General features: G+C 39.5%; 1 protein-coding gene across 1 annotated transcript in view; it reads right to left on the bottom strand.

Moving 5' to 3' along the window:
* The window catches only part of LOC110288505 (cation channel sperm-associated auxiliary subunit beta-like), a 239931-nt gene that overhangs the window by 57591 nt on the left and 159294 nt on the right, over positions 1-23046 (bottom strand). The window contains exons 16-17 of the mRNA XM_085830619.1: positions 17836-17990; positions 14895-15049 (exon numbers count right to left, since the gene is read on the bottom strand). Coding sequence (XP_085686745.1) covers positions 14895-15049; positions 17836-17990 — 310 coding nt within the window. The remainder of the gene's footprint in view (positions 1-14894; positions 15050-17835; positions 17991-23046) is intronic.

Genomic DNA, 23046 nt, shown 5'->3' with positions numbered 1-23046 from the left:
ATCAAGAAGGACTTTAAAGAACTACAGGAGAACATGACTAAAGAGTTACAAGTCCTTAAAGAAAAACAGGAAAACACAACCAAACTGGTAGAAGTCCTTAAAGAGAAACAGGAAAACACATCCAATCAGATGATGGAAATGAACAAAACCATACTAGACCTAAAAAGGGAAGTAGACACAATAAAGAAAACCCAAAATGAGGCAACACTGGAGATAGAAACCCTAGGAAAGAAATCTGGAACCATAGATGCAAGCATCAGCAACAGAATACAAGAGATGGAAGACAGAAACTCAGGTGCAGAAGATTCCATAGAGAACATGGGCACAACAATCAAGGAAAATGGAAAATGCAAAAAGATCCTAACTCAAAACATCCAGGAAATACAGGACACAATGAGAAGACCAAACCTACGGATAATAGGAGTGATGAGAATGAAGATTTTCAACTCAAAGGACCAGCAAACATCTTCAACAAAATTATAGAAGAAAACTTCCCAAATCTAAAGAAAGAGATGCCCATGAACATACAAGAAGCCTACAGAACTCCAAATAGGCTGGACCAGAAAAGAAATACCTCCCGATACATAATAATCAGAACAACAAATGCACTAAATAAAGATAGAATACTAAAAGCAGTAAGAGAAAAAGGCCAAGTAACATATAAAGGCAAGCCTATCAGAATTACACCAGATTTTTCACCAGAGACTATGAAAGCTAGAAGATCCTGGACAGATGTTATACAGACACTAAAAGAACACAAATTCCAGCCCAAGCTACTATACCCAGCCAAACTCTCAATTAACATAGATGGAGAAACCAAAGTATTCCACGACAAAGCCAAATTCACACATTATCTCTCCACGAATCCAGCCCTTCAAAGGATAATAACAGAAAAAAACCAATACAAGGACAGGAACCACGCCCTAGAAACAACAAGAAGGTAATCCCTCAACAAACCTAAAAGAAGACAGCCACAAGAACAGAATGCCAACTTTAACAACAAAAATAACAGGAAACAACAATTACTTTTCCTTAATATCTCTTAATATCAATGGACTCAACTCCCCGATAAAAAGACATAGACTAACAAACTGGCTACACAAACAAGACCCAACATTTTGCTGCTTACAAGAAACTCATCTCAGAGAAAAAGATAGACACTACCTCAGAATGAAAGGCTGGAAAACAATTTTCCAAGCAAATGGTCTGAAGAAACAAGCTGGAGTAGCCATTCTAATATCAGATAAGATTGACTTCCAACCCAAAGTCATCAAAAAAGACAGGGAGGGGCACTTCATACTCATCAAAGGTAAAATCCTCCAAGAGGAACTATCAATCCTGAATATCTATGCTCCAAATACAAAGGCAGCCTCATTCATTAAAGAAACTTTAGTAAATCTCAAAGCACACATTGCACCTCATACAATAATAGTGGGAGACTTCAACACACCACTTTCACCAATGGACAGATCATGGAAACAGAAACTAAACAGGGACACAGTGAAACTAACAGAAGTTATGGATCAAATGAATCTGGCAGATACCTACAGAACATTTTACCCTAAAACAAAAGGATACACCTTCTTCTCAGCACCTCATGGTACCTTCTCCAAAATTGACCACGTAATTGGGCACAAAACAGGACTCAACAGATACAAAAACATTGAAATTGTCCCATGCATCCTATCAGATCACCATGGACTAAGGCTGATCTTCAATAACAAAATAAATAATAGAAAGCCAACCTTCACGTGGAAACTGAACAACACTCTTCTCAATGATACCTTGGTCAAGGAAGGAATAAAGAAAGAAATTAAGGACTTTTTAGAGTTCAATGAAAATGAAGCCACAACATACCCAAACTTATGGGACGCAATGAAAGCATTTCTAAGAGGAAAACTCATAGCTCTGAGTGCCTCCAAAAGGAAACTAGAAAGAGCACACATTAGCAGCTTGACAACACACCTAAAAGCACTAGAACAAAAGGAAGCAAATTCACCCAAGAGGAGTAGACGGCAGGAAATAATCAAACTCAGGGGTGAAATCAACCAAGTGGAAACAAGAAAAACTATTCAAAGAATCAACCAATCAAGGAGCTGGTTCTTTGAGAAAATCAACAAGATAGATAAACCCTTAGCCAGACTCACTAGAGGGCACAGGGAAAGCATCCTAATTAACAAAATCAGAAATGAAAAAGGAGACATAACAACAGATCCTGAAGACATCCAAAACACCATCAGATCCTTCTACCAAAGGCTATACTCAACAAAACTGGAGAACCTGGATGAAATGGAGAAGTTCCTAGACAGATACCAGGTACCAAAGTTGAATCAAGATCAGGTTAATGATCTAAACAGCCCTATATCCCCCAAAGAAATAGAAGCAGTCATTAATAGTCTCCCAACCAAAAAATGCCCAGGACCAGATGGGTTTAGTGCAGAGTTCTATCAGACCTTCAAAGAAGATCTAATCCCAGTTCTTCACAAACTATTCCACAAAATAGAAACAGAAGGTACTCTACCCAACTCATTCTATGAAGCCACAATTACTCTGATACCTAAACCACAAAAAGACCCAACAAAGATAGAAAACTTCAGACCAATATCCCTTATGAATATTGATGCAAAAATCCTCAATAAAATTCTTGCTAACCGAATCCAAGAACACATCAAAACAATCATCCATCCTGACCAAGTAGGTTTCATCCCAGGGATGCAGGGATGGTTCAATATACGGAAATCCATCAACGTAATCCAGTATATAAACAAACTCAAAGACAAAAACCACATGGTCATCTCGTTAGATGCGGAAAAAGCATTTGACAAGATCCAACATCCATTCATGATAAAAGTCTTGGAAAGATCAGGAATTCAAGGCCCATACCTAAACATGATAAAAGCAATCTACAGCAAACCAGTAGCCAACATCAAAGTAAATGGTGAGAAGCTTGAAGCAATCCCTCTAAAATCAGGGACTAGACAAGGCTGTCCACTTTCTCCATACCTATTCAACATTGTACTTGAAGTCCTAGCCAGAGCAATTCGACAACAAAAGGAGATCAAAGGGATACAAATTGGAAAAGATGAAGTCAAAATATCACTTTTTGCAGATGATATGATAGTATATATAAGTGACCCTAAAAATTCCACCAGAGAACTCCTAAGCCTGATAAACAGCTTCGGTGAAGTAGCTGGATATAAAATTAACTCAAACAAATCAATGGCCTTTCTCTACACAAAGAATAAACAGGCTGAGAAAGAAATTAGGGAAACAACACCCTTCTCAATAGTCACAAATAATATAAAATATCTTGGCGTGACTCTAACTAAGGAAGTGAAAGATCTGTATAATAAAAACTTCATGTCTCTGAAGAAAGAAATTATAGAAGATCTCAGAAGATGGAAAGATCTCCCATGCTCATGGATTGGCAGGATCAACATTGTAAAAATGGCTATCTTGCCAAAAGCAATCTACAGATTCAATGCAATCCCCATCAAAATTCCAACTCAATTCTTCAACGAATTAGAAAGTGCAATCTGCAAATTCATCTGGAATAACAAAAAACCTAGGATAGCAAAAACCCTTCTCAAGGATAAAAGAACCTCTGGTGGAATCACCATGCCGGACCTAAAGCTCTACTACAGAGCAATTGTGATAAAAACTGCATGGTACTGGTATAGTGACAGACAAATAGACCAATGGAATAGAATTGAAGACCCAGAAATGAACCCACACACCTACGGTCACTTGATCTTCGACAAGGGAGCTAAAACATTCAGTGGAAGAAAGACAGCATTTTCAACAAATGGTGCTGGCACAACTGGTTGTTAACATGTAGAAGAATGCGAATCGATCCATTCCTATCTCCTTGTACTAAGGTCAAGTCTAAGTGGATCAAGGAACTTCACATAAAACCAGAGACACTGAAACTTATAGAGGAGAAAGTGGGGAAAAGCCTTGAAGATATGGGCACAGGGGAAAAATTCCTGAATAGAACAGTAATGGCTTGTGCTGTAAGATCGAGAATTGACAAGTGGGACCTCATGAAACTACAAAGCTTCTGCAAGGCTAAAGACACCATCAATAAGACAAAAAAACCACCAACAGATTGGGAAAGGATCTTCACCTATCCTAAATCAGATAAGGGACTAATATCCAATATATATAAAGAACTCAAGAAGGTGGACTCCAGAAAGTCAAATAACCCCATTAAAAAATGGGGCTCAGAACTGAACAAAGAATTCTCGCCTGAGGAATACCGAATGGCAGAGAAACACCTGAAAAAATGTTCAACATCCTTAATCATCAGGGAAATGCAAATCAAAACAACCCTGAGATTCCACCTCACACCAGTCAGAATGGCTAAGATCAAAAATTCAGGTGACAGCAGTTGCTGGCGAGGATATGGAGAAAGAGGAACACTCCTCCATTGTTGGTGGGATTGCAAGCTTGTACAACCACTCTGGAAATCAGTCTGGCGGTTCCTCAGAAAATTGGACATAGTACTACCGGAGGATCCAGCAATACCTCTCCTGGGCATATATCCAGAAGATGTCCCAACCGGTAAAAAGGACACATGTTCCACTATGTTCATAGCAGCCCTATTTATAATAGCCAGAAGCTGGAAAGAACCCAGATGTCCCTCAACAGAGGAATGGATACAGAAATTATGGTACATTTACACAATGGAGTACTACTCAGCTATTAAAAAGAATGAATTTATGAAATTCCTAGCCAAATGGATGGACTTGGAGGTCATCATCTTGAGTGAAGTAACACAATCACAAAAGAACTCACACAATATGTATTCACTGATAAGTGGATATTAGCCCAAAACTTAGGATACCCAAGATTTAAGATACAATTTGCTAAACGCATGAAACTCAAGAAGAATGAAGACCAAAGTGTGGACACTGTGCACCTTCTCAGAATTGGGAACAAAACACCCAGGGAAGGAGTTACAGAGACAAAGTTCGTAGCGGTGATGAAAGGATGGACCATTTAGAGACTGCCGTACCCAGGGATCCATCCCATAATCAACTTCTAAACGCTGACACCATTGCATACACTAGCAAGATTTTGCTGAAAGGACCCAAATATAGCTGTCTCTTGTGAGACGATACTGGGGCCTAGCAAACACAGGAGTGGATGTTCACAGTCAGCTATTGGATGTATCACAGGGCTCCCAATGGAGAAGCTAGAGTAAGTACCCAAGGAGCTAAAGGGATCTGCAACCCTATTGTTGGAACAACATGATGTACTAACTAGAACCCCGGAGCTCTTGTCTCTAGCTGCATATGTATCGAAAGATGGCCTAGTCAGCCATCAATGGAAAGAGAGGCCCATTGGACTTGCAAACTTTATATGCCCCAATATAGGGGAATGCCAGGGCCAAAAGAATGGGAATGGGTGGGTAGGGAAGTGGGGGGCGCTATGGGGGACTTGTGGGATAGCATTGGAAATGTAATTGAGGAAAATATGTAATAAAAATATTAAAAAAAAAATAAAAAAAAATAAAGACAGTCTTAGCCAAATACAGTTTACCATTAGAAAAGTTAGGGAATCCCACGGAAACAGGTTTTTTCTTTAGCCCTAAGAACTCAGGCAGAAATATTGAACATAAATAATTTTTCTGCCTCAGGCCAGCCCTTTTGTTTGTTTGTTTGTTTTGTTAACTAATGGGAGGAGATGTGGCCTCCCTTCCCCCAGCCTGGAACCTGCTTGCTCAAGGGTGGAGCTACCTGCTCATTCGTCCTGCCACACCTACTGCTGGACCCTGCCTTTGCTGCTTGGAAGAGGCACACACGTGTTCGTCCTGCTACTGGACCCTGAGTTACTTGGCAGGATATTGGGTTCCCTCCCCCTTCCTTTATAACTGAGTGTCTGAAAATAGTAAAATTGAGCTTTGATCAGAATGTTGTCTTAGCTCCATTCTTTCTTCCGCCCCGTCTAGATTCCTCTCTTTTCAGCTCGAACTGCCATTCTCAGTTGAACCATTCGTGTTGTGGACTGCGGGCAGGCCGCAACACTTAATCATCAGGGAAATGCAAATCAAAACAACCCTGAGATTCCACCTCACACCAGTCAGAATGGCTAAGATCAAAAATTCAGGTGACAGCAGATGCTGGCAAGGATGTGGAGAAAGAGGAACACTCCTCCATTGTTGGTGGGATTGCAAGCTTGTACAACCACTCTGGAAATCAGTCTGGTGGTTCCTTAGAAAATTGGACATAGTACTACCGGAGGATCCAGCAATACCTCTCCTGGGCATATATCCAGAAGATGTCCCAACCGGTAAAAAGGACACATGCTTCACTATGTTCATAGCAGCCCTATTTATAATAGCCAGAAGCTGGAAAGAACCCAGATGCCCCTCAACAGAGGAATGGGTACAGAAAATGTGGTACATTTACATAATGGAGTACTACTCAGCTATTAAAAAGAATGAATTTATGAAATTCATAGCCAAATGGATGGACCTGGAGGGCATCATCCTGAGTGAGGTAACACGATCACAAAGGAACTCACACAATATGCACTCACTGATAAGTGGATATTAGCCCAAAACTTAGGATACCCAAGATATAAGATATAATTTGCAAAACACATGAAACTCAAGAAGAAGGAAGACCAAAGTATTGATACTTTGATCCTTCTTAGAATTGGGAACATGGAACCCATGGAAGGAATTACAGAGATAAAGTTCGTAGCTGTGACGAAAGGATGGACCATCTAGAGACTGCCATATCCAGGGATCCACCCCATAATCAGCTTCCAAACGCTGACACCATTGCATACACTAGCAAGATTTTGCTGAAAGGACCCAGATATAGCTGTCTCTTGTGAGACTATGCTGGGGCCTAGCAAACACAGAAGTGGATGCTCATAGTCAGCTATTGGATGGATCACAGGGCTCCCAATGGAGGAGCTAGAGAAAGTACCCAAGGAGCTAAAGGGATCTGCAACCCTATAGGTAGGGTTCAACATGATGAACTAACCAGTACCCCGGAGCTCTTGTCTCTAGCTGCATTTGTATCAAAAGATGGCCTAGTCGGCCATCACTGGAAAGAGAGGCCCATTGGACTTGCCAACTTTATATGCCCCAGTACAGGGGAATGCCAGGGCCAAAAAAAGAGTAGGGAAGGTGGGGGAGGAGGGTATGGGGGACTTTTGGGATAGCATTGGAAATGTAATTGAGGAAAATATGTAATAAAAAATATTTTTAAAAAAAGAAAGTGATGGAGATCTCGGGAGACTTTTGAGGCCCCTCTGTGTCCCTAAAACTTCATAAAAATCATTACTTGGTTATTGCATAATCCGAAGAGAATAGAAATAATTTTTCTGAAAGGCCAGATATAAAATTTTACTCCCCACAGATATATTCACAATAATTTACTGTATAAGTGGCTTTATTCAAAGTATATAAAGTTTCAAAACATTTCCAAAAGCAAACTCTTAAAGCAGAGAAAACTACTATCCTACGATTTTTCTAGAAAACAATATTTGTGATTTTTTATAATCTTGTTAACAGACCATGAAATATTTAAAGGAAAAATATATGTGAAAAATTGTAGATAAACTTCATTTTTGAACATAGATGTTAAAGTCCTAAACGTTAGCAGACAAGTCCAGAAATTCAGAATAGATAACACAAAATGACAAAAAAACAAGATGAGGAAGAGGACAACCATCCCACAGTCACAACTCTGACCCATAACTGTTCCTGTTTGAGAGAATTACAGGGATGGAAATGGAGAGGAGCCTGAGGAAAAGAAGAATGTGATGGTTGGTATATCCTTGGACCAGGGAGTGGCACCATCTGGAGGTGTGGCCTTGTTGGAATAGGTGTAACCTGGTTGGAATGGGTGTGTCACTGTGGGTGTGGGCATAAGATCCTCGCCCTGGTTGCCTAGAAGTCAGTCTTCCACTAGCAGCCTTTGGATGAAGACATAGAACTCTCAGCTCCTCCTGTGCCATGCCTGCCTGGATACTGTCACACTCCCTCTTTGATGATAATGGACTGAACCTCTGAACCTGTAAGCCAGCCCCAATTAAATGTTGTTTTTTATAGGACTTGCCTTGGTCATGGTGTCTGTTCACAGAAGTAAAACCCTAACTAAGACATCCAGTGACAGGCCCAAAGTGGGATCCAGCTCAAGGAGAGGTCCCAAGGCCTGACACTATTACTGGGGCTATGGAGCGCTCACAAAAAGGGACCTAGCATGACCTCACTCTGGAAGACCCAGCAAGCAGCTGAAAGAGTCAGATGTGGATATTTGCACCCAACCAATGGACAGAAGCAGTGGACCCCTGTTGTTGAATTAGGGAAGTGTTGGGGTCTAGCCTCCCTCGACCCAGGATCAGAGTTCTCAACTGGAAGCAGGGATATCTGGAAGGCACACAATAAATATACATAGACTACTTTTTGGGTACAAGCTGACTGGCAATTTTTCAAGGCTTAAAGTTTCTCTCTCTTCTCTCTCATTCTCTGCTCTCTTTCTCACTCATTCTCTCGCAGCTTGAGGCTGCACACACTCTGCATTCTCTTGTGCTCTCTGCTTTTCTCCTAAGTGATTTTCTTTTCTTGAACTCTCATGCTCATACACACCTCTGTGCATTCCCCTTTCACTCTCACACACACTCTTCACACATCACATCACATCACATCACATATACTCTCCTTTCTCTCACACAAACACTCTCCATTACACACCTCACATTCTCTCTTCACTCACTCTTCATATGCTCTTCTCATGCTTTCTTTCTCTCTCTCTCTCTCTCTCTCTCTCTCACACACACACACACACACACACACACACACATTCTTCATTCACTCTCCACATTCCCCTCACATACTCCTCATTCGCTCTCTACTCGATCTCTTGCCTTTCTCTTGCCCCAGTCTTTTATTGATACTCCAAAAGCAGCCAAAAAACAGACACTGTGTAATCATTGTCAAATCAAATTCAAAAGAATAACCATGTCCCACAAAGAATCAAGAATTACAATTGTTCCCCAAAGTTTCAAGTTTCTCTATTCCCAGGCCTATAGCCAAAATAATAATAATTGCAAACTTATCATTATTTAAACCTTAACTTATTATACTTCAGAGCTCAGAGTTCTGAGGCCAGCTACTTGCATTTTCTTGTGACACTCTAATGATAAATGGCATGGGCGAAGCTGCCAGGCAGTGGCCAGAAAGAATCAAATTAACCCTTAACTCAACAGTTCTGCTAGCTTTCTGCTTCTACACATTGCACACAATGACTCTTCTAAGAGTCCCAGTGTTTTGACTTAGTATTACTAATATAAGATTTTAGATATTCTATACTTGCTTATCCAGGAACCACCCTCAAGTGTCATACAAAACATGTTTCATAACTTTAATAATTTTTCCTTCCTTGGAGTCCCTATGTTGTCTAAATTTCATTTTCTAATAATTTCTTCAAACTTTCTTTGCAAATCAAGCATTTGCAAATCTGGAACTCCCATTGTGCCATTATTACATTGTTTCCAAGAGGAGAACACCCAGCATGCACCTGGGCCATTAGGACTGTGCTGTGCTGTGTCCCCACGCCTCAACTTTTAATTGTTTAAGAATCATTACATCAAGGATTATCTAGTTTCACAGAATTCACCAGAGCAGAAGGAGAAAGAAGTAATGAAAGTCAGATATAGTAGAATAATTATGCACACCAAGGCAAACTGAAAAACAGTCATGCACAAATGAAATCTATACAGCTGTTGTCCAGGGCTAAGGTTAGGAGAAATGGGAACAACTGATTTTTGGTTTTTTTTTTTTTTTTTTTTTAAACAAAGAAAAAAAAAAACCCCAAAGAGCTGCTGCAGGCTACCGAGATGTCTCCATCCTGGCCTACTGTAGGCAGTCCCTTATTTCAGATGGCAGATCCCCTGGAGGGATGTGTCTCCTGCTTCTCAGGGTCTCAGATGTCATCCTTTTCTACAAGGAATTGCAGCAGGCTGCTGGGATGTTTCCATCCCAGCCTACTGCAGGCAGTCCCTGTCATTGTATGCTGTCCCCAGCAGGGAAGACTGAAAGAAGCTGAGGAGAAGGGCAACCCTGTAGGAGGACCAGCAGTCTCAATTAATCTGGACCCCTGAGATCTCTCAAACAGTGCACCACAAAACGGGCAGCAAACACCAGCTGATGTGAGACACCCCCACACACACACACAACACACATACAGTAGAGAAATTCCAGGTCTGTGTTTCATTCAGAGATGATGTGCCTAGACCTCAAGAGACTGAAGGACCCAGGGAGTTTGGAGGTCAGGTGGGGTGGGGATGGGAACAACCTCATGAAGACAGGGGTGTGAGAAGGAGGTATGGGATGTGGTGTGGAACAGTCAGAAGGTGGACGGGGGTGGGGGGAATAAAATATGGAGTGTAAAAAAATAAATTAATTTTAAAAATAAAATAAAATGTCATGATTGACACATTAAAAAATAACAAAAAACATAGTGTCACAGCAACATTTTGAAAACAATCAAGATCATCTGTGTGAAGCCAGCAGAGGCCGCAAAGGGCTTCAGATTAACGATCTTAACAGTCCCATTTCCCCTAAAGAAATAGAAGCAGTCATTACTAGTCTCCCAACCAAAAAAAGCCCAGGACTAGATGGGTTAAGTGAAGAGTTCTATCAGACCTTCAAAGAAGACCTAATTCCAACTCTCCTCAAACTATTCCACAAAATAGGAACAAAAGGTACTCTACCCAATTCATTCTATAAAGCCACAATTACTCTGATACTTAAACCACACAAAGATCCCATAAAGATAGAGAACTTCAGTTTCCCTTATGAATATGAAAGCAAAAATACTCAATAAAATCCTCGCAAACTGATTCTAAGAACACATCAAAACGATCATCCATCATGACCAAGTAGGCTTCATCCCACGGATGCAGGGATGGTTTAATATATGGAAATCCATCAACGTAATTCACTATATAAACAATCTCAAAGACAAAAATCACATGATCATCTCGTTAGATGCTGAGAAAGCATTTGACAAAATCCAACAACCATTCATGATAAAAGTCATGGAAATATAAGGAATTCAAGGCCCATAACTAAACATAATGAAAGCAATCTACAGAAAACCAGTAGCCAACATAAAACTAAATGGAGAGAAGCTGAAAGCAATCCCACTAAAACTAGGGACTAGACAATGCTGCCCACTTTCTCCCTACCTATTCAATATAGTACTAGCCAGAGCATTCTGACAACAAAAGGAGATAAAGGGGATACAAATTGGAAGGGAAGAGTCAAAATATCACTATTTGCAGATGATATGATAGTATATATAAGTGACCCTAAAAATTCCACCAGAGAATTCCTAAACCTGATAAACAGCTTCAGTGCAGTAGCTGTATATAAAATTAACTCAAACAAATCAATGGCCTTTCTCTACAAAAAGGATAAACAGGATGAGAAAGAAATTAGGGAAACATTCTTCACAATAGTCACAAATAATATAAAATGCCTTGGTGTGACTCTAACTAAGGAAGTGAAAGATCTGTATGACAAGAACTTCAAGTCACTGAAGAAAGAAATTGAACATCTCAGAGGATGGAAAAATCTCCCATGTTCATGGATTGACAGGATTAATATAGTCAAAATGGCTATACTGCTGAAAGCAATCTACAGATTCAATGCAATCCCCATCAAAATTCCAACTCACTTCTTTCTCAGTTAGAAAGGGCAATTTGCATATTCATCTGGAATAACAAAAAACCTCAGATAGCAGGTTCTATTCTATTCGAAATGATAAAAGAACCTCTGGTGGAATCACCATGCCTGACCTCAAGCTGTACTACAGAGCAATTGTGATAAAAACTGCATGGTACTGGTAGAGTGACAGATCAATGGCATAGAATTGAAGACCCAGAAATGAATTCACACACCTATGGTTACTTGATCTTTGACAACGGAGCTAAAACCATCCAATGGAAAAAGACAGCATTTTCAACAAATGGTGCTGGCACAACTGGCAGTTATCATGTAGAAGAATGCAAATTGATTCATTCTTATCTCCTGTACAAAGCTGAAGTCTAAGTGGATTCAACAACTCCACATAAAACCAGAGACACTGAAATTTATAGATAAGAAAGTGGTAAAAGGCCTCAAAGATATGGGCACAGGGGGAAAATTCCTAAAAAGAACAGCAATGGCCTGTGCTGTAAGATCAAGAATTGACAAATGGAACCTCATAAAATTGCAAAGCTTCTGTAAGGCAAAAGACACTGTCAATAAGAAAAAAGGCCACCACCAGATTGGAAAAGAACTTTTACCAATCCTAAATCTGATAGGGGACTAATATCCAATATATACAAAGAGCTCAAGAAACTGAACTCTAGAAATTCAAATAACCCCATTAAAAAATGGGGTACAGAGCTAAACAAAGAATTCTAAAGTGAAGAATACCAAAGGGCTCAGAAGCACTTGTAAAAATGTTCAACATCCTTATTCATCTGGGAAATGCAAATTAAAACAACCCTGAGATTCCACCTCACACCAGTCAGAATGGCTAGGATCAAAAATTCAGGTGACAGCAGATGCTGGCGAGGATACGGAGAAAGAGGAACACTCCTCCATTGTTGGTGGGATTGCAAGCTTGTACAACCACTCTGGAAATAAGTCTGGCGGTTCCTCAGAAAATTGGACATAGTACTACCAGAGGATTCCGCAATACCTCTCCTGGCCATATACCCAGATGTTCCAACTGGTAATAAGGACACATGCTCCACTATGTTTATAACAGCCTTATTTATAATAGCCAGAAGCTGGAAAGAACCCAGATGTCCTTCAACACAGGAATGGACACAGAAAATGTGGTACATTTACACAATGGAGTACCACTCAGCTATTAAAAACAATGAATTTATCAAATTCTTAGGCAAATGGATGTATCTGGAGGATATCATCCTGAGTGAGGTAACCCAATCACAAAAGAAATCACTTGATATGCACTCATTAAGTGGTTATTAGCCCAGAAACCTAGAATACCCAAGATACAATTTGTAAAACATAAGAAAATCAAGAAGGAAGACCAATGTGTGGATACTTCATTCCTCCCCAGAATAGAGAATAAAATACCCATGTAAGGATTTACAGAGACAAAGTTTGGAGCTGAGGTGAAAGGATGGACCATCCAGAAACTACCCCACCCGGGGTTCCATCATATAATCAACCACCAAACGCAGACACTATTGCATATGCCAGCAAGGTTTTTCTGAAAGGATCCTAATATAGTTGTCTCTTCTGAGGCTATGCCAGTGCCTGGCAAATACAGAATGGATGTTCACAGTCAGCTATTGGATGGGAACACAGGGCCCCCTGTGTGGAGAAGCTAGAGAAAGAACCCAAGGAGCTGAAGGGGTCTGCAACCTTATAGGTAGAACAACAATATGAACTAACCAGTACCCCCAGAGCTCGTGTCTCTAGCTGCATATGTAGCAGAAGATGGCCTAGTCGGCCATCATTGGGAAGAGAGGCCCCTAGGTCTTGCAAACTTTATATGCCCCAGTACAGGGTAACACCAGGGCCAAGAAGTGGGAGTGAGTGGGTAGGGGAGCATGGGGGGGGGGGGGGTATTGGGGACTTTTAGGATAGCATTTGAAATGTAAATGAAGAAAATATCTAATAAAAATTTTTTAAAAAGATTTTATTCTTGTTTGTTTATTTTTAAAAAATAGAAATCAAGAAAAAAAAAAAAACCCTGAAGCCCATCATCTTCAGTGAAAAGTAAGCTTTAGCCCTGTACTAATAAAATCCAAACCGCATCATTTATCTTAATTTTTGGCTCTTGAGTGACTCTTTCACGCCTGCCCAAAATTGTGTATATTGTTTTCATAAATAAAACAGAAGTCCAAAACAAGCAAGAAAACAAAGCAAGAATGATAAATCCATAGTATAACTCATAGTATTCATCAAAATTAAAGGAGTAATTCTATGGATTAACTTATCATATGTTTGAAACAGTTCAAAACTAAATATCCAAACATTTGCATGTACATTGAACAAGTAACCAAACCTGGGACCTTGTGCCAGAGCGTGTGACCTCTTAATTCCTAAGCCATTGCTTCTGCCACATCTAAATTTTTTTTTTTGAGACAGGCTTTCTCAATGAAACTAGAGATTACTAATGGACTACACAGATTAGCCACCAAGTCTCTGGGATTCTCTTGCCTCTCTGCCTCCCAGAGCCAAGATCTCGGGCATACCATTGCATGTCTCTCTACTCACACACATGCTGAAGATCTGACCTCAGGTATTTATATTTGTGCAGTCACCATATCACCAAATCATTTAACAAGAAAGATAGCTTATATGTTAATGGGTTAAAAACTTTAAAAGTTCATGTTATGGTGAAATGTTTAAAATATTCTTTTAGTGAAAAGGAGTAACAAGGAAGATATCTTCTATGTAAGGTGTTTATTATTAGGCCTACAAAATGTAATAGTAAACTGATAAAATATGCTAAGAAATGTTAAGAAAAATGGAAGCTATTTGCAGGTGACATGATTGTTTACTTAGAATTAAATCTAATTCTACTAAGAAAACATAAAGGAACATGTAAAAAATGTACCAGAACTATTAAAAGAATTTAGGGAATGCAAGTTTTCTATACAAAAGGAAATGACAGAACTTTTACTTTTGCATCAATTACAAGAAAATAAAAATTTAAAGTCATCTCTTTCCCTACTGCCATTAGGTAGACATACTTTGAATATTATTTGTACCCTTTAAGACTTATGCTGAAGGTTTATTCATTCATATTGCATTACTGTGGGGTGGAGAACAATAGAGATATGATACTTTTTCTTGGTTGTTAACCTTGCTACATTTTTAATTAACTACAATCATTAATTACCTGAACTCTAACACTTTTCCCAAGTGAATATGTTTAAACCACTTTTCGAACTGATAGGCTTTATGTGTATTCAGAGGTACATATGCAAAAAATAGCAATTCTTTGGCAGAGATATACTGTGGAACTAGTGCAGTTTCAAATCCCAAATCAGGTGCCTGAAATTGGAGAAAAGGAAATATTGTATGATGAGTGTCTAATGCTTCAATTATAATGTAATTCAAATAGCAATATTGTTTCCCATTCATATCCAAATGATACTGCTTTACTTTTTAGAGTAATATACCAATATGATCTTTGGATATCTTTGAATACATGTGTGAATGAGAAAACTCAGTTTTCTGCAGTGTAGAAAAAAAGAAGTTTGATAAATAAAACCGAGTTTGAAGTTTCTGTACCTTTGCAGGAGGGTGTAGTGGTGTATGTGAAGAGACTAGAGGTGCAGATTTTCGAGTTGTGTTGTCTACGGTGACACCATCCTGATCGCAGAAGATCTTGTCATGACTAGTTGTAATTGGAGCTCTATTTGGTTCCAATATGGAGTTTTATCATGGAAGGTCCAATAAAGTTTCTTCCCTTTGAACACTCCTCCCTGAGTCTCCTATTCTGTGCCTGGATGCTTCTGGATTTGGCCTTCGTCGGTATATCCCATTCTTTAAACTTACAGAATATTCAGACTGTCTCTTAAGGTTCTGTTTACTTAGATTTCTGATATCTAATTCTTTTATGCTGAACTGAACAGTTAGGGGTACTTTTAGTGGGTGAAAATGAAAATTAATACCAGTTTCAAAAAGGTTGTTGGAGCTGAACCTGCTCCTTGGGATATCAAGTGTATGTGTGGGTTGTAAATAGTGTACAACCTATTTGGTTTAGGACCAAAAGTCTGTTAGGGCTCATATCCATCAAGAGTTGACTCCAACAAACATTTTTTCCTCCCGGTGTTTAAATTTTGGGAACTCAACAGGAATGAAAGAGATAGGGAAATAAGGTGTCTAAAAGGACAAACCCTAAACCAATTGCCTCAGTAAAAAGCCTGATTCTAATACTTCAACTGTCACATAATTTGGGTAATTATTTACTCTCTGTGTGCCTCTCATACCTCATAAGAAAATGAGGACAAATGGCTCTTATAAGATGAAGAGTTCACAGTAGTGCCTGACACATAATAAAGGCTAGTGGTTACTTTTTCCTGAGAGGATGCATGTATCATTTGTGTGGAGGGAAAAATAATATTGTTGAGTCAGTTCTTCAAGCTTGTCCAGAGTATAGAAATCCCTATAGTTTCTCCATCTAAACAATTTCAAATTTCACTGAAGGGAACTAAGCCACTTTCTGCAATACAGTGATGTTAGTGAAATTCTGAGGATGGCTTTTGTTGGTTATATCTAGGAGGTTGCTCACATCATCTGCTTTGTGCATTTGCAGAATCCAGAGTCCAGACTCCAGGTATGTGGTGGCGTCCCCTTCTCATGGAATTCCTCTTTATTTTGTGTGTGCATCTCAGATAGAGGATGCTAAAACACTTTCCTCTTGATCTATAGTCCTAGCCTCCTATATGGATAGATTGTTTAACTAATATGTGTCCTTGTTTAATTTCTAATGCTGACCATAAGCAACTGGGGGGAGGAAATAATTTTCAGATGATATCTATTATACCAGAAGGGGAAATTAAGAACATAACTTTTGTTGAGAACTTGGAGTCAGGAAATGGAGCAGAGTCCATGTCAGGATGTGTCTAGATGTGACTGCTCACACTAATCATTAATCGAGAAAATGCCTCAAAGACCTGACTCCAAGCCAGTCTGATGTAGGCAGTTCCTCAACTGACATTCCTCTTCTCAGAGGTATCTAGGTTTGTATCAAATTGACAGAACCAAACCAGCATAGTGTGCATATATGTACAAGATATATGTACCTACTGCTTTCAGAGGTCTTAAATATATATATATCAGATATTCTGAAGCTATAGTTATAGATGGTTGTGAGTCACTCTGTGGGTGAGAACCAAATTCTGGCCCTCTAGGAGAGTAGCAAATACTCTTAGGCACAAAATTACCTCTCAAGGACTGGACTGACCTAGAAAGAGATCCATCATTTTCAAATTTTTCTTTAAGACAAATAAAACACATTTTAATCTTGGCTGCTTTGTTAATGAGTATTCATTTTTATGTCTATGTACCAGTAATAATTTTCTTAAGTCCTCTCTCTCTCTCATATATATATAGATATATATGTATGTATGTATATTACAATAGTTAAAAATATGTATCTGTTATGATCTGTGAAGGACTGAAAAACTCTTGTCTATGTTAGCATTAAACAAGGAATAAACTAGTGATCAGGACTATTTAAAATGGAAGGTGTCAAAAATCATATTTCTTCAAAGTCAACTTTGGAACGTAGAAAAGAAACTCCACTAGGACCTGAGTTGCTTGTAACAGATCAGTTTTAGATGGTTTGCTGTTCTGCTGGGAAACTTTGTATGATAACTAGAGGGTGCCTGTGAGGCTTAGAGAAGATTTTGGAAGTGTTCAATGTTGTGTATAAAATTTTCTTCTACCAAAGAATATTTGTCCTGATAGATCTAAAGTTCTGGCTTAGCTGTTAGGAGCACACACTCGATCTTTGCAATGGACCTGTATTTGGTTCTCAGGTACCCTGCCAAGTGGCTTGCAACTGCCTGACTTCACTTTCATGGTAGACTCAGCACACCTAATACAAATACCTGTACTTATATGCACATACATATAATTTAAACACCTTAAAAGGGATTTATTAAAGAAACACCTCTCAAAAGACAAGCAAACAAATGAAAAACCCAAAACAACAACAACAAAAACCAACCAATTAGCCAAACAAACAAAACACCCTCTCATTAATGTGCACATAGAATGTGCCATCTGTTCTCAAAAGAAGGCAAACAGTTTTAACACGTGTTACTGACCTTTCCAAAAATACTGTGAGAACTTCCATACCCTAAAAGTTTTGAACCAGCATCAAAGTTACGTGGAGTCAGTTTGTGTATGTATCCCAATTGATCATAGTACAATGTGAAAACTTTATCCTTAAATTTCCCCAATTCACCATATCTTTTTAATCCTGTTAGGAAATAAATAGAACCCTGTTGTTACTGATATACTACACTAGAAGAAATTTTATATTATACCTATGAAAATTTGTTGAAATTCTGGGTGGGAGTAGGGCTCTGAGACCTCTAAAGTAGTAAAATGCACACTACTTTGTGTTACATCCTTGCAGTTCCACTTAATTATAGCTCATGTTCACTAAAGTAGGGGGTAGTATAGAACAAAGGGGTTGTCTAATCAAAGGATATGGAAGGTTGGTGTTTTGTTACCCTATTGGTGTTTCCTCTTCCTGAAGCTATCAAATTAGATTTCTGCCTAGGTCAAAACCATGAGAAAAGCTCAGGCTGACAAGAATAATCAGTAGTTACCACTAGGATATTGATACCAAAGAGAGTGAGTTGCATATTATTTAAGGCAAAAATCCTAGAAGATCTTCAAGTCAGATCCAGCTTGACCTCTGTGTCCTCTAACCAGAGTTTTGTGTTCTCAGAAATAGGGTCTCACTATCTAGCTATGGTAGGCCGAGAGCAACGGTAATGCCCTGTGCTGTTATGGGGACTGTTGGGCTTCTTGCTGACCAATGACTCACTCACAAAGAATTGTCCCAAACCCAGCACTAAGATTTTTCATTAATATACAATGTTTCTGGGAATAGAGGGTGCCAGTAAACAAGTTCCTTTTTAAAAACTGTATTTAAAGCTGGGCATGGTGGAGCACGCCTTTAATCCCGGCACTCAGAAGGCAGAGGCAGATGGATTTCTGAGTTCGAGGCCAGCCTGGTCTACAAAGTGAGTTCTAGGACAGCCAGGGCTATACAGAGAAACCCTGTCTCGAAAAATCAACCAACCAAACAAACAAACAAAGCTGTATTTAAAATTAACTTACAAAGTATTGCTCCCTTGCCTTTCAAACTCCCATCCCCACTTACACCTTTAACTTCCAGTACTCCTCCACTTCCCCATTCATATCATATCTTCTACTATCTTCTCACCATTTAATCCCCACTCCTTTTCTAGATTCCTGATTTTACAGAGATTACAAATAAAACACAATGCTGACCTTGAACGTTAGATCCAGAACATGTGGAATTATCTTTTAGGGCATGGGTAACTACATATAGTATAACATTTTCAGTTCCCCCCATTTTCCTGAATAACACAGGAAGAGATGCTACTTCAGAGCAGAGAGGAGGAAGGGGAGAAGGAGGGGGAAAGAAAAGAGGGGAGAGAGAGAGAGAGAGAGAGAGAGAGAGAGAGAGAGAGAGAGAGAGAGAGAGAGAGAGAGAGGTGGTGTAGTGGTAGTGGTACATGGGTACATGTGTGGAAGTTCTCCATAGACAATCATAGAGAGAAAGGCAACAAAGAAAAAGAGCTAGACACAGGCAAAGATAGAACAAGGCCAAGTATGAGAATGATCCAGATGATTTGAACATATTACCAAAGTTTATATGAGGCCAAGCAGAACAATTCAGTCAGAAGCTGAGAGAAGCCAGATAGAAAGACTAAGTTTGGAAGATTGGAGGATGTACAAAGGCTTCCAGGCTTAGGACTAGGGATAGTTAGAAAAGACACCATAAAAAGGACAAAACGGTAGCCTACAAAATGAGCAAAGACCTTCACCAAACCCATATCTGGCAGTGGGCTGATATCCAAATATGCAAAGAACTCAAGAAACTGGACAACAACAAATCAAATAACCCAATTTAAAAATGGGGTACAGGGCTAAACAGAATTCTCAACAGAGTAATCTCTAATGTCTGAGAGGCACTTAAAGAAATGGTCAACATTCTTATTTATCAGGGATACACAATTCAAAACAACACTGAAATTCTATCAGAATTCTATCAGAAATAGGGTGACTAAGATCAAAACTGGGAGATAGCTCATGCTTGCAAGGATATAAAGCAAGGGGAACACTCCCTCATTGGTGATATAAAGTGTAAACATGTATAACCACTTTGGAAAGCAATATGTCATGTTATCGGAAAACTGGAGATTCATTTACCTCAAGACACAGCTATACCTATACCCGCCCTGGGCATATACTCAAAAGATGTTCCAACATACCACTAGAAGAGTTGCTCAAGTATGTTCATAGCAGTTTTATTTTTAATAGACAGAACTGGAAATAATATAGATGTCCCCAAACTGAAGAATGGAAAAATAAAATGTGCTGCATTTACATAATTGAGTACTACTCAGCTATGAAAAACAATGACATCATTAAATTTGCAGGCAAATGAGTGTACTAGGAAATATCATCCTGAGTAAGGTAACCCAGACCCAGAAAGACAAACATGGTATGTACTCACTTGCAAGTGGATATTAACTCTAAAATAAAGGATAACTATGTTACAATCCACAGACCCAAAGAAGTTATGTAACAAGAAGGGCTTAAGTTGAACAGGACATGTGAATCTCTTGAGAAGGAGAAACAGAATAGACATTGCAGGCAGATGGGAGAGGGGGCTGGAAAAGGGAAGGGGTAAGGAGGAGAACAACAGATATCAGGTAGAAGAAGGATGAAGGTAAAGAATACTACAAGAGAAAACTAGGAGGGGACAGGCATCTCTCAGATGAGCTAGAAACCCAGGACTATAGAAATTTCCAGGAACTGATGAGAGTGACATAGCTAAGACTCCTAGTGAAGGGGGATGTGGAATCTGAACTGGCCATCTTCTGGAACCAGACTAGACATCTATTGGAGGGGTTAGGAAACCAACACAGGCACACAACCTTCCACCTTCAATTTGTTCTGCCTACAAGATGTGCTGGTGTAAAGGTGGCATAGAGATTGCAGGAGTGACCAACCAATGACTGGTCCAGGATGAATCCCATGCCATGAGAGGGAGTCCATGCCTCACATTACCTGGAAGGCTGGGAAACAGAGGTTAGATTGCCCAGAGTCCCACAGTAGAATCAAACATGAATGAAAGAGAAATACATGAATGATTCCTGATTCTATTCTACTATACTCATATATTAGCATCTAGCCCAATTATCATGAGAGGTTTCACCCAGCAACTGATCAAAAGAGATGTAGACACCCAGAGCCCCACACTAGGTGGAGCTTGGGGAATCCTGCAAAAGAAGGGGAGGAAGTATTGGAAGAACCAAAGGGATCAATGACATAATGGAAAACTCAGAGAAACAAATACCCAAGGCCCATAGGGGCTCAGAGATACTGAAATGCCAACCAGGGAGTCTGCATGAGCCTGACATAGGCTCTCTGTACATTTGTTACAGTGTGAAGCTTTTCTTCTCCTGGGACTCCTAACAGTGGGTACAGGAACTGTCTCTGGCTCTGTTTCCTGCCTTTAAGGCCCTTTATTCCTTTTGTGTTGCCTTGCTTTGCCTTCTTTCAATAGGAAAGGAGGTACCTAGTCTTACTGTAACTTGCTATGCCTTGGCTGATGATATTCATTAGATTGAAAGTTCTTCCATGCTCTTGAATTAATACTGTGAATATTGCTATTCTACCAAAAGCAATCTACAGATTCAATGGAATTTCCATTAAAATTCCAATATAAATTCTTCATAGACAATGAAAAAATCAATCTTCAACTTTACATAGAAACATACACACACACACACACACACACACACACAAACACAACCCAATTTAAAAGGGTGTACATTACTGTCTTAGCTAGAGTTTTACTGCTATGAACAGACACCACGATCAAGGCAAGTCTTACAGATGACAACATTGAACTGGGGCTTGCTTACAGGTTCAACGGTTCAGTCCATTGGCATCAAGGCAGAAGCATGGCAGTATCCAGGTAGGCATGGTGAAGGAGGAGCTGAGGGTTCTACATCTTCATCTGAAGGCAGACAGAAACAGACTGGGCATCCTCAGACAGATAGGAGAAAGACCTTCAGGCCCATCCTCACAGAGACACACTTCCTCCAACAAGGGCAAACATACTAACAGTGCCACTTCCTGGGACAAGCACATACAAACCATCAAAATAACTAAACAGAGTTCTCAAAAATGAAATAGAAATGTCAAAAAACATAAAGGTTTAACATCATTAGTCATCAGAAATGCAAATCAATACTAGTCTGCAATTCTAAAAGATGAAACACAAATGGCTGAGAAGCCATTTAAAAAAAAAAAAGATGTTGGTTCAACTGGTGGTTAACATGTAGAAGACTTGGAAAACTCAAGTCTAAGTGGATCAAGAAACTCCACATAAGATCAGAGACACTGAAACTTGTAGAGGAGAAAGTGGGGATGAGCCTCCAACATATGGGCACAGGGGAAAACTTCCTGAACAGAAAACCAATGGCTTGTGTTGTAAGATCAAGAATCAAAAAAATGGGACCTCATAAAATTGCAAAGTTTCTGTGAGGCAAAGGACACTGTCAATAAGACAAAACTGCAACAAACAGATTGGGAAAAAGATCTTTACCAATCCTAAATCCAATAGGGGCCTTTGTCCAATATATATAAAGAACTTAAGACTTGGACTCCAGCAAACCAAATAACCCTATTCAAAAATGGGGTACAGATCTAAACAAAGAATTCTCAACTGAGGACTAACAAATGGCTGAAAAGCACCTAAAAATTTTTCAACATATTTAATCATCATGGAAATGCAAATAAAAACAACCCTGAGATTCCACCTCACACCAATCAGAATGGCTGAGATCCAAAACTCAGGTGACAGTAGATGCTGGCAAGGATGCGGAGAAGGAGGAACATTCCTCCATTGCTGGTGGGATTGCAAGCTGGTACAACCACTCTGGAAAATTAGTTGGGTGGTTCCTCAGAAAATTGGACACAGTGCTAGCAGAAGATCGAGCAATACTACTCCTGGGCATATACCCAGAGATGCTCCAAGTTGTAATAAGGACACATGCTTCCCTATGTTCATAGCAGCCTTATTTATAATAGCCCGAAGCTGGAAAGAACCCAGATGTCCTTCAACAGAGGAATGAATACAGAAAATGTGGTGCATTTACACAATGGAGTACTACTCAGCTATTAAAAACAACGAATTTATGAAATTCTTAGGCAAATGGATGGATCTGGAGGATATCATCCTGAGTGAGGTAACCCAATCA

This window comes from Mus caroli, unplaced genomic scaffold (genome assembly GCF_978045245.1).
Source record: "Mus caroli unplaced genomic scaffold, Mus_caroli_1 scaffold_14, whole genome shotgun sequence".
NCBI classification, from domain to species: Eukaryota; Metazoa; Chordata; class Mammalia; order Rodentia; family Muridae; genus Mus; species Mus caroli.
The sequence above is the reverse complement of the archived record's forward strand: the minus strand, read 5'-3'. Positions and strand labels throughout refer to the sequence as shown.